Here is a 13693-nt window from a genome sequence, read left to right on the forward strand (position 1 = left end):
AAAGAAAAATAAATACATTTTGCCATGTGTCTGCGAATATTTGTGGCATTGTTGAACACTGGAGTTTCAGAGTGAGAAGTGAGAAACGAGCAGTGGCTTCACGTTAGGGCTGGGCGATATCGGCTTTTATTAATATCGCAATATTTTTATGCCATATTGCGATATACGATATATATTACGATATTTTGCCTTGGCCTTGAATGAACACATGATGCATATAATCACCGCAGTATGATGATTATATGTGTCTACATTAAAGCATTCTTCATACTGCATTAATATATTCTACTTTTAAACTTTCATGCTGCGAGGGAAATCACAACTAAGTCAATTGACCAAAACTGTATTTAATAAATACTCTTCATTCTCTCACGGGTGACTTTTTAAATGAAAGAACAAATTAGTAGTGCTGCTACCTTTTTTAACAACACTTCTGCTGCATACTTTGCATATTGCTGTTGTCTGCTGAATATCTTCCCATTTGAAGCCAAACCACCGCCAGATGACGGACCCCCTGCTCTTTATTTTGGGCATTTATTGTTCTTCCTCCGTTTGTGGTCAGTTTCGCACCTTCTCTCTCTTGTATTGTCACAAGCTCCGCTCCGCTGGACCTGCCTCAGCTAACGTTAGCCATGCTGCTACCTCTCTGGTCGGCGAGAGCGTATGACGCTAGACGCGCGAGAGTATGTGACGTATGTAAGAAGGCGGGCTTGTTTTCCGTCTTCGGTAGAAGGACAGACGAGGAGGAGTGAAAAACGCCTGCTGTGTAATGCCCGCAGCTAAAAGCGACTCGACCTGCCTCAGCTAACGTTAGCGATGCTATCGTTAGCTCTCAGCGAGAGCGTATGACGCTAGACGCGCGACAGTATGTGACGTATGTAACAAGGCGGGCTTGTTTTATGCCTCTGTGAGAAGGAGACGAGAAGGAGTGAGAAACGGCAGTAATGTAATGCACGCAGCTAATAGCAGCTGTGTGAGAACATATAATCAAATATTACGATATAGTCATTTTCTATATCGCGCAGAGACAAACCTGCGATATCGTTTACATCGATATATCGCACAGCCCTACTTCATGTAGTCACCGCTAGCAGTGTGAGGTGATCCTTCATCAGCTTGTGTCCAGGTAGTGCCTTCTCCTCCGCTGTAATAAAGGTCCACTATGGCAGCTTTTTTCGTCTCATCACAGTTTAAGTTTTGCTGATAAAACCCTCGAACTGAAGAAGCCAAAGCTGGAGGCTAACTAGCTCGACGGGGTTGTCTAGCAACTAGAAGCTCTAAAGCAAGACTGAGACTTTGGACACATTTAAAGTGTTTCTGATCACGCAAAGTGAGACAGGCTGACACAGCTCTGACCGGTGCACGGTAAATGGTAAAAAAACTTGTCAGAAAAGCTGCTGGCTGTCGTAGCTCTTCATATCAGTCGTGCACATGTGTACAGGAAGTAATGTCATTGAAATGGGGGCCCCAATGGCTTTAAGCAGCATGCAAAATGAATGAATGAAGTTTTTGTACGTTAAAACATGGATCGCACACACAGGCATACCTTATGTGACGCGATGTAAACGTTCGTAAAATGAAAAGGACGCAAATAAAGGTGTTAGTAAATCGAGGTTCCACTGTACTTTGTTTTAAAAATGTTAATAAAACCTTTGCACAACAGCTTACATGTTACAAAATCTTCTCTTGGCCGTTGATGTATGATTATACATGCAGCGAGAAAGCATGGAAATGGCTTAAAAAAGTGTTTTTTAATAATGTATTATTTTTATTATTATTTATTTTTTGATTAATCCTACGGTTAACCTATTAAGGCCTTAGTGGCCACATGCGTGGACATCACCATTTTAGCTCTTATTTTCAAAATTGTGTACGCTACTGAATTGGGGTCTTATGCTGACATATGGATACTTATACTGCCATCTTGTGGTGTCAGAAGAGTATAACATGCAATGTAATTTGGATAAAAAAGTGTAAAATTAAAAATTAGCATGTCACTACACATGAAGGACATGCTTGTTTTATGCCTCTGTGAGAAGGAGACGAGAAGGAGTGAGAAACGGCAGTAATGTAATGCACGCAGCTAATAGCAGCTGTGTGAGAACATATAATCGAATATTACGATATAGTCATTTTCTATATCGCACAGAGACAAACCTGCGATATCGTTTACATCGATATATCGCACAGCCCTACTTCACGTAGTCACCGCTATCAGTGTGAGGTGATCCTTCATCAGCTTGTGTCCAGGTAGTGCCTTCTCCTCCACTGTAATAAAGGTCCACTATGGCAGCTTTTTTCGTCTCATCACAGTTTAAGTTTTGCTGATAAAACCCCTCGAACTGAAGATGCCAAAGCTGGAGGCTAACTAGCTCAACGAGATTGTCTAGCAACTAGAAGCTCTAAAGCAAGACTGAGAGTTTGGACACACTTAAAGTGTTTCTGATCACGCAAAGTGAGACAGGCTGACACAGCTCCGACCGGTGCACGGTAAATGGTAAAAAAACTTGTCAGAAAAGCTGCTGGCTGTCATAGCTCTTCATAACAGTCGTGCACATGTGTACAGGAAGTAATGTCATTGAAATGGGGGCCCCAATGGCTTTAAGCAGCATGCAAAATGAATGAATGAAGTTTTTGTACGTTAAAACATGGTTCGCACACACAGGCATACCTTATGGGACGCGATGTAAACGTTCGTAAAATGAAAAGGATGCAAATAAAGGTGTTAGTAAATCGAGGTTCCACTGTACTTTGTTTTAAAAATGTTAATAAAACCTTTGCACAACAGCTTACATGTTACAAAATCTTCTCTTGGCCGTTGATGTATGATTATACATGCAGCGAGAAAGCACGGAAATGGCCTAAAAACGTGTTTTTTAATAATGTATTATTTTTATTATTATTTATTTTTTGATTAATCCTACAGTTGACCTATTAAGGCCTTAGTGGCCACATGCGTGGACATCACCTTTTCAGCTCTTATTTTCAAAATTGTGTACACTACTGAATTGGGGTCTTATGCCGACATATGGATACTTATACTGCCATCTTGTGGTGTCAGAAGAGTATAACATGCAATGGAATTTGGAAAAAAAAAGTGTAAAATTAAAAATTAGCACGTCACTACACATGAAGGACATGTTTGTTACTTATGGACTAAGTACATCATATAAAAAGATGATTTTTTAGTTTTTATTCTAATTAGGTTCCAATAAGCCCAAATAGCAAAGAGAAATTAAAAAAAAATCATGTAAACAAAAAGTTTGGGCCTAAAGAGTTAGGGGGAACTGCACTTTTTTGGGAATTTTGCCTATTGTTCACAAACATTGAGAAATGTCAACCAATGTTTTGTTTTTTTCGCATTGTAAATATTAAATGCGTTTAAAAGTTTGCTTGCAATGAAGCCTATAAAGCCCTTAAAAAAACATCCAAACACCTCCATTTATTTTTTATTTTCATGATAACAGGCAAATGTGTACTAACATATAATATTTACATATTTAGATTTTTTTAAGCAGCTAATTTAAAAAATGCATCACGTTTGCTTTTTTTTCCCCTTCATCACTGATTATTACTCACAGTAGACTTCAACAGACATAATAAAACCTGTTCGCCAAGTGTCTTTTCGTGTCATCCTCGCTAGTTTTGGGTCTTAATTGGCTGTCAAAAGTGTATCAACTTGTTGGAATACCTACTCAGATTTATTCTGTCCAGGTAAGATGCATGATTTATGATCTAGAATGAACTTACAGGGAGCAAGGAAGCAGCTGATCAGTCGATGATGTAAACATAGGGACACAAGTTTGTGATCACTTGGTCAGTATAAATAGTCTGCCTGCGTTAGCGCTTATAATAACATCAACACTAATACTCGGTTAATATTCAAATCCAGAAAGAGCGTATTGTTGGCAGTTTTTGAACGGTTATTAGACTTTATGGGCGAAATAGTGGACTTTTATTGACATTTATTTTTAGGCATGTGATTTTTCCGTTTTTCTGTTTTTTTTCCAACCCTAAGTCAAGATTCGTTTACTTGCCAATTCGTCTTTCGTAATCGAGAAGTAGCTTATATTACGTTCTAGTTGATTGGTCAATATGTTCCTTGTGACCAATCAGGACATCTGTTATGAATGATGACGTTATTACCGCCATTTTCCAAATGTAAACGATGTCGGTTCTCGAGAGAAAGGACGCTTCACGAGCAAAAGAAATTGATAAACATGTCAAAAATAAGTTTCGATGGGACTGGATGGAAAGGGAAATCACTGATACTGTTGGGAAGAAGGAAGTTACGACTTTGTTCGGCGATTTTAATCGGAAAATCGATCGTCCCGGAAAAGTTTTGTGCACGTGGTGTCATGATAATATTGACTATGGATCACGAGGTTTCAAGGCTTTGGAAGTACATGCGAAGCGCCAAAAACATACGAGACAACTTGAAGCAAGGAAAACGAACTTTTCTCTAGCTGGTACTTTTGGACATCAACCGAAAGTGAGCAAACCTTACGGACTTCATCCTTTGTTTACATCGACAACTGCCGTAGACATCGAGAGGAAAGATCCACCCAAACAACCCACTTCAGTTGCAGACAGTGTAGTTAATAAGGAGGTAAGCTAAAAAATATTTGCTTACGAAATACGCATGTTTGTTTTAAATATTAACCAATTATTGCTTTGCGAAATATAAATGTTTTTTTTTTTTAAATAAAAAGCCACGTGAAAATATATTAAGAAATTACAGAACTTCAAAGAGTCGCATTATTGATTCCAGTTAATTTATTTGAAATAAATTTGCATATAATACTATTTTGTAATATTAAGTTCTTATGTAGTCTCTTGAAACAATATTGTCAGTGGTGTAACAATCTTGGAAAGGAAAGTGCAGGCTGCTCAGAAATTTGCAAGGAAAGCTCATGTTAGGGCTCTCCGAACAAGTGTGAAGTGAAGTAGTGTGGTAATACTGTAAATAAACTGTAGATAATAAAACTGATCAAAGTGACACCTGTGGACGTGAAATGAACACAAGATGTAAATATTAGTGATTAAATACTGTTGGGACTGAACCATATACAGTGATTCATTAGGATAATTGGGGTATGTATGTTCTATTAATGATGTTTTCATGTCTTTAAACACTCAAATATTTTCTTCAAATGGTGCTGTCTTTGTTAATTTTAGTATGTTGAATTGGTGAAAAACCAGGAGCTTCCCCAGACCCCCCGAATTTTTTTTCAGTCTTTTTCATTGTGGTCAAATCACATGCCCGTATTTTATATTTAGAATGCATTAAAACAATCCATCAGTCGTCCTGTCTTTCATAATAATTGTGAACTATAGGCAAAATTCTCCCAAAAAGTGCAGTTCTCCTTTAAGCTTATGTTTACACTTGTATTATAAGTTAGAATGTTTAAAAAAGAAAAAAGATTCATTGTATATTCGCCCTATGGGGAATCTACAATAAAATACATTTATTATTGAATTATTTTTTAACACTTGAGTGTTTAATCCAAACAATTGTCCCTATGCATTGTGATATTCTTCACACTACCATTAAGCTCCTGCACATTTTAACATGTTTTAAAAGTTCCATCAAGGAGAGGTTTCACTGTACGGCGCTAAGATTCCATGCGTCGCCTTTGAGTGACTTCCATTTTATTGCGTGTCAAACGGCGAGGACGGCGTGGCGCTAACGCGGCGTCCATATTTGCAGGACAAGGCAATGCCAAACAAGAACCCGTGGGAGAGCTACAACCCGGCGTGCGAGTACCAGAATTACGCCACCATGAATGTACTAGACTCTAGCGCCAAGGACTCACTGGAGATGACGCCTGCAGAGTGGGAAAAGTGTGTCAACCTCCCCTTGGACGTCCAGGAAGGGGACTTCCAAACGGAGGTGTAGAGGAAGAGGAACGGAAGGAGGACAGAAGTATTTTGCACTGAATAAAGCAACAGACTTTTCTAACAGCCTTGGCATTCATGTGTGGATAATCGGAGCGCGGCAGAGACTTCCTGTGCCAACACAAGACTAAAGACACACTGAGGAACATGGGGAGCGAGGGGGAGAAGTGAAAGGAAAACCATCAGTGTTACTTTTTTGTATTCTCACTAGTGTACTTAGTGCGGGGCGGCCTGGTGTACAATATTTACCATCACTTGTTCTCTCAAAGGCGAAAAAAAAAAATAATAAATACAACAAAAACACGGATGAAGGCTCACAGAGCAGACGACACGCCATGTGGTCCCAGCTTCATGGGGTCTGGTCCCCACTAGACCCAGGAGCACAATGTATATATTTATGCAGGTTTTTAAAAAGCGTTTATAACAGTCCGTTTGGCCATTACGACACTTTTTACTTTCTAGTAAGAACCGAGGCAAAGAGGATCTTTCGTGTCAATATTCCAATGAATGTGTGTCCAGCTACATTCTTCATTGCTTTCAATGCAATAAAGATGACTCACTTTTATATAAATAATATATTTCACAACTTTAATACTGCAGGACCCGCTTGAAGGATTCCCCCGGCAAGCTCTCCCATCTGCAGCCCTGTATCAAATATTTAAAAAACAAAAAACAACATGTTGTATGGTGTAAATAAACTTTTGTCTACATATGTTTTGATTGTGCCAATTTATTTTAATGAGGAAAAAAGAGAAAAGAGATACAAATAATGCCAACCTGATCAAACGTTCTCGCGAAAATGTTAACATTTGAAAAGGAATGTAAATAAAAGAGGAAATATGTTCGTACTGCTTCAGACGTGGTCTCCACTTTATGCTTCTTCTTCACTTTCCCACTAGCCAGAATTCATTGTCATGTTCATGGTGACTTATTGGTGTGAAGGTTAATTTGTGTCTTAATTACGAAAGCTTTTATATGACACTGAATTTATGCAACATCCATTTTCTACCGCTTATTCCCTTCCGGGGTCGCAGGGGGCGCTGGCGCCTATCTCAGCTACAATCGGGCGGAAGGCAGGTACACCCTGGACAAGTCGCCGCCTCATCGCAGGGCCAACACAGATAGACAGACAACATTCACACTCACATTCACACACTAGGGCCAATTTAGTGTTGCCAATCAACCTATCCCCAGGTGCATGTTTTTGGAGGTGGGAGGAAGCCGGAGTACCCGGAGGGAACCCACGCATTCACGGGGAGAACATGCAAACTCCACACAGAAAGATCGCGAGCCTGGATTTGAACCCAGGACTGCAGGACCTTCGTATTGTGAGGCAGACGCACTAACCCCTCTGCCACCGTGAAGCCTAACTGAATTTGTTTTTACAACAAATTATCCATTCATCCATCCATTTACTACCGCTTATTCCCTTTGGGGTCGCATTCAGTGTAAAAACAAAAAACAAAACTTGTGTATAAAAACCTAGTGTAGAGAAAAAACAGTATAAAAATTCAGTGTAAAAATATTGTGTATAAAAAATGTAGCGTATAAAAATTCAGTGTAAAAAAAATCAGATAAAAATTCAGTGTAAAAAAAATTTGGTGTAAAAAAAATTTAGTGCATAAAAATTCAGTGTAAAAAAATCGGTGTATAAAAATGTAGTGTAAAAAAAATTTAGTGTATAAAAAATGTAGTCTAAAGATTCTGCGTAAAAAAATCATTGGATAAAAATTCAGTGTAAAAAAATTTAGTGTATAAAAAATGTAGTGTATAAAAATTTTGTGTATAAAAATTCTGCGTTAAAAAAATCATTGTATAAAAATTCAGTGTATAAAAATTCAGTGTAAAAAAAATCAGTGTATAAAAATTCAGCGTATGACAACGAGGTGTAAAAAAATTGAGTGTATAAAAATGTAGTGTATAAAAATTTTGTGTAAAAAAAAATCATTGGATAAAAATTCGGTGCAAAAAAAATCAGTGTATAAAAATGTAGGATAAAAAAAAATTGTGTATAAAAATTTTAAGTAAAAAAAAATACTGGATAAAAATTCAGTGTAAAAAATCTGTATAAATATTCAGTGTAAAAAAAAATTGTGTATAAAAATGTAGTGTATAGAAATTCAGCGTAAAATCAGTGGATAAAAATTCAGTGTAAAAAAAAATCAGTGTATAAAAATTCAGGGTAAAAAATTTAGTGTACAAAAATATAGTGTATAATACCATGCATTTTAAAAAAATATATATATATAGTGTATAATACCATGCATTCTTTTAACACTGATCTTTTTTACGTTGAATTTTTATACACCGAATTTTAAAACTGCATTTTTTTTCGATGAAATTGTCAGCATAATTTGATGTGAAAAAAATTAAGTTCTCAAAATTCAAACGCAAAAAATTCAGTTACATAAACTCAATGTAAAAAAAAAAAAAAAAACCTTCCATAATAAAGACAAAATTCACCTTCATAATTAGTTTATTACCAGTTGAAATGCCCAAGGGTCCATTTCTAGCGTATTTTTACCCCGATTGTCACATGTTCACGTTTCTGCCAATCACAATGTTGCATCTCCTTCAAACTTTGTGTCAACAAAACCTGCCAGTTTGTAGGATGTCATTTTTTTCCACTTATTTAATTATGGTGTGCGGCAGTAGCTGCTTTGGCATCTGTAAAGCTGAAGTTTAAGAAATGTGAAGAAAAGGTGCCGCTGCTTGCAACTTTTTAATATTTAAGTTTTTCTTTGTTTGAATTTCTTTTTCCCTTTTCTTATTATATAGAACCTAACTTTTTCTTAATGATTTTTTTTATATATGTACATATTTTTTATGTTATTTTTTTTTAATTTTTGAGTTGTGTTTTGATCCATTAAATTAATCTATAAAGCCAATATTTATAATTACGAAGTAAGTATACTAGGTTTGCAACTAACGATTGTTTTGATAGTCGATTAGTCAACGATTATCTTAACGATTAGTTTAATAATAAAGATGACACCTTTTTAATGGCTTTAATTTTTCCATTGACTTTTAAATGCAGCCTAAGTTATTTTAGGCATGTGCCTACGAACAACAGAGATGATTAATTCATTCATAAATGTTTATGTGATGCTCATTTAGCTGTTACAAAAAATAAAATGACTTAACATGTTGTCCATTTAAAAAAAAAAAACAAGGCAAAGTGCTAAAAAAAAAACAATTAAGCCAGATTTGTTGAAATATCAGCAGTGAAAACAAAACGCAAAATTGAACTTTCTCAAAAAGAAACACATTTTGTGATGTTTAAAAAGCTGCAAATTGCTTTATTGACTAGTGTTTAACTCTTGGCAGTTTTAAAGACTCAATGTGTATAATATATTTCATTAGTTATTAGAATGTTGTCTATTTAATAGATTGCATTTTTAATCGTCTTCCCCTTTAAATAAGGATTTTGCGTGTGCTTTATGCTACAAGCTTCAAAGAGAGAAAATGGACTGCAAGTCTAGGCCAAAAAAATATATATTTAGAAAACACACTGACCTGGACGAATGAGAATATTGATGATTGCTTGGTGTTCGTATGATGAGTCACAATTGGTTAGGCGAATCACCAGCTGGCCATTCAGAGGCAAGATAAGGCGGGTCATCAAAACCAGGAAGAAAAACAACACTCAAGTCACATGACGAGGGAGTCCGAGACAGAGGGACGCTTCAAGCTGATGATTTAAAAAATTAAAAAAAAGTTGAAAATGGCAGAGAGATCCTCTCCCACGGATTAGATTTTCCCTTAAGTCCCTGAAATAAAGCCTGTCCTTGGTCATATTCGGACAAACGTATGCGTTTAGAGACAACAACGCCCAAAACCTTAGTTTTTAGTTGCTCTCTTCCCCAAAGACATGGAACACACATTAAGGTGAGTCGAGTTCATGAAAAGTTAATAACTGTTTTTTTTTGTCAAGATATAGAATTTGGAGCTTAGCAACATTTTCCAAGTAGCTGGCCATCACCATGGAGACACTCATTTACTGCCCATTCAAGTTGCATGCTCCTCCTACCTGTAGTGTTTTGCTATGTTTTCAAACACACAAGAGACATGTACCACTTTTTATGGGCACTTCAGAAACAGTCCTGCAGTGCCTCCACAGTAACACCACTTTTTAACCTCTGAAAGTGCGCCCTTTGAAAACACGAACAAATGCATACCGTATTTCCTTGAATTGCCGCCGGTCATATAGTATGCGCCTGCCTTGAGTTACTGCCGGGTCAAACTTGTGACGTAATGAGTGACACTTCCCCTGTCATCGTTTTCAAAATGGAGGAGGCTGATTACAATAATTTGAAATCGCATAAAGGGAAGAAGATTAAGAGCTATTCAGTAGGATTTAAGGTCCAAGCATTTGAATACCGGTATGCTAAAAAGAACAGTAAGCAGCTATGTTTTATTAATATACCTGTGGAGCCGACAGTCCGACAGAAAGGCAGGGCACTCAAGATGGCGGCGAGGAGACGCCGAGCGAGCGGAGAGGAAGAGCGGACCTGGACTGAGGTTTTATTGAAAAATAAACAAAGTCAAACTGCTCAAGATATGTCCTTCCTTGGTGGTCCTGGGAACCCACAAGTCGACGGCTTGAGACCGTCACAATACCGTAGCTGCTTCTGTCAAATATGAGCCATTAAATGACTCCCGCCTCCTGGTGGTAGAGGGCGCTAGTGATCCTTCTTGCGACTACTCAGCTGCAGAAGAAGTGAAATGAGTGACGTGATTGTGCTGGGACAGATATGACGCGGCGGGTGCTCGACGGACCTTTTAGCACCTATGCTGGCTATGTAAACAACCGGGCTGAAATAAAACATGTTCCAGTCCTAAATACCCAGTGTATTATTTATACAATAACACTTCACGGTGGCAGTGGTGGGATAAAGAGATCACCCACGGAGCAAAACGGGAGGGGGAGTTGTTTGAGGATAATTCTGTCGTCGCTCGCTCGCACTTGAGGAGCCGAGCTAACTGATAGCAGCGGTCTTATAGCAGTTTTCTAAACTGGACTTTCAATCGAAGCAGCATGTAATAAAGGAAGATCTCCATCGAGACAGAGACTTCTAAAACTGAAGAAAGATAAGGAAGACTTCTATAAACAAGTTATCGATGCTTTTGATCAGAAGGAGCTGGCATGGATTTCATTTATAAGTAAAGGTAAGACCAGAATAACGTTTTGTTTTTTTTAATTAGATGTGCTTTTCATGATGGTATCCTTACATCAAACTCAAATTTTTACTGCATGCCTTTGGTAAGTGCCGGAGTGAGAAGAGGTTTTAAATTAATTGGCGCCCTGGCGGCAATTCAAGGAAATACGGTACTTAAAGTTAAAAGTTTTTTTTTTTACATATATACAATATTTTACTTGTATGTTCTATGTGAAAAAAACGAATAAATCAATATTTATAAAGCCCTAAATCACAAGTGTCTCAAAGGGCTGCACAAGCCACAACGACATCCGCAGTACAGAGCCCACATAAGGGCAAGGAAAAACTCACAACATGGGGACGTCGATGAAACGAACACCATTAAAAAATATGAAACGAACACCAAAACACATCAATTGAATGTTTCAATCAGCCCCGTAAGTCGTCTAGCAGCTTTAAAATTATAAAATGATGTTGCTGAATGGACATTATGTGTAATATTTTTCATCTCTGATCGTACAAAATGTTGACACACACACATAAGATGGAGGATTCTCGCCATTCCATCGTGTTTGTGCAGCGCGAGAACGGTTGTGTCAGTTTGCACGTCCTTCTGACACCTGCTAATTAAACCCTAATGATGAGTGTTGATAGATCACATTGCGTGTGCTAAATATTTATATTTGCATCTTCTCCCAATATTGTGGGCGTTTTAATCATCAGCGTATATTTTGCATATTAATGAAGACAGGATTGCACAATTTATTTTGCTCACTTGAGACACATTACACTTTGCACAGGTTTCGTAGATCAGCTTTGCGTGTGCTACCAGTTTTGCACGTGTTTTGGTTCATGCAAATCTTTAGTAAATCAGGCCCGTAATCTTTTATGTGGCGCCAAAAAACATCAGGGGATTTCACAGAATTTTTTTTATTATGCGCACGCTCTAATGCTGCGGGTCAACATTTGCATTTCTAAATATGGGAAAATCTCCTGGGGAAAATTGGTAAAACTAAGAAGATTGTTGAAATGAAATAGGAAAATAGCAGCAGAGTGGCGTAGCGAGAAGGCCCTGGGTTTGATTACCGGGCTCGGGGTCCACTTTCAAAGACGTGCACCTGGGGTTACGTTAGTTGGCAGAACTAAATGTTCCCTCGTGTGTCCAGGGTGTAGCCCGCTTTGCGCCTGAGTGCAGCTGGGATAGGCTCCAGCACCCCCGCCCCCATGTAACCCACAAGAGGTAGAAGATGGAAATAAAGTATGTTGCAGCCTCCTGTGATTATAATATATTATTTGGTAAATAAATGATAATACAACATTTCAACACGTGTTGCAAAGGCAGCTAAAAAGGTAAAAAATTCTGGTACTTAAAATTTTCAAGTTTATTGAAAGTTTCCTTTTTTTTTATCACAACTAAAATCAAACAAAAACAGGATGGCGATGTAACAACTGTTGGCTTTGATTGAAATTATTTGGATTTTGTATTTAAAGTCCTCCTGTGTCCAGGGCTTTATTTCCTATGATTTTTTTTTTTAACTATAATGAAAAACTGTTGTAATAATAAAAATATCAATGTACTTACTGTAGTATCGACCATATAACAGTCAGTACTCCAGCTGCTGTTGTTACAGTCGATATTTGTATTGAACCTGCAGCCTCTGTTTACATTCACAGGTTTCGGGAAACCTGCGAAACAGGCTTGTAGGGATGAACCAGCCTCTGTGTTTTTTTCCTGACCTCACATATACATTATATATATATATATATATATATATATATATATATATATATATATATATATATATATATATATATATATATATCCATCCATCCATTTTCTACCGCTTGTCCCTTTTTGGGGTCGCGGGGGGTGCTGGAGCCTATCTCAGCTGCATTTTGGCGGAAGGCGGTGTACACCCTGGACAAGTCGCCACCTCATCGCAGGGCCAACACAGATAGACAACATTCACACACTAGGGACAATTTAGTGTTGTCAATCAACTTATCCCCAGGTGCATGTTTTTGGAGGTAGGTGGGAGGAAGTCGGAGTACCCGGAGGGAACTCACGCAGTCATGGGGAGGACATGCAAACTCCACACAGAAAGTTCCCGAGCCCAGGATTGAACTCAGGACTATATATATATATATATATATATATATATATATATATATATATATATGTATACATATATATATGTATACATATGTACATATATACACATATATATGTATGTATGCATATATGTGTGTGTATGTATATATATATAAATATATATATGTATGTGTACATATATATATACACTGTATATGTATATATGTATGTATACATATATATGTGTACATATATATATACTGTATATGTATATATAAATGCATTTATATATGTGTGTGTATATATATTTATATATATATATGCATATATGTGTACACATATATACTGTATATGTATATAATGTAGCATTGTCACTTTAAAATCTAATTTTTCATCCAATTTTTTGTCAGGTATTTTTTTTTCATAAAATGTAATCAATTAATTGGCCTTTATTTTATTACATTTTACATGCAATATTTGGTGATTACATGTTGTCTTTAATATTTTACTATGGGTATTATTCTTTCATAACATTTAATCAATT

At 37.1% G+C, this 13693-nt stretch overlaps 1 protein-coding gene across 9 annotated transcripts in view; it reads left to right on the forward strand.

Annotated features, from left to right (window-relative positions):
- The window catches only part of adgrb3 (adhesion G protein-coupled receptor B3), a 418594-nt gene extending 411843 nt beyond the window's left edge, over positions 1-6751 (forward strand). For 8 of the 9 annotated variants that reach the window (XM_061910388.1, XM_061910390.1, XM_061910383.1 and 5 more), the window contains one exon: positions 5711-6751. In XM_061910388.1, the coding sequence (XP_061766372.1) occupies positions 5711-5899 (189 nt within the window). In that variant the 3' untranslated portion in view covers positions 5900-6751. The remainder of the gene's footprint in view (positions 1-5710) is intronic. The other variant, XM_061910386.1, reaches the window with a different exon arrangement.
- Positions 6752-13693: the final 6942 nt, after the last annotated feature.

The sequence above is a fragment of the Nerophis ophidion genome, linkage group LG09 (genome assembly GCF_033978795.1).
Source record: "Nerophis ophidion isolate RoL-2023_Sa linkage group LG09, RoL_Noph_v1.0, whole genome shotgun sequence".
Taxonomy (NCBI): domain Eukaryota; kingdom Metazoa; phylum Chordata; class Actinopteri; order Syngnathiformes; family Syngnathidae; genus Nerophis; species Nerophis ophidion.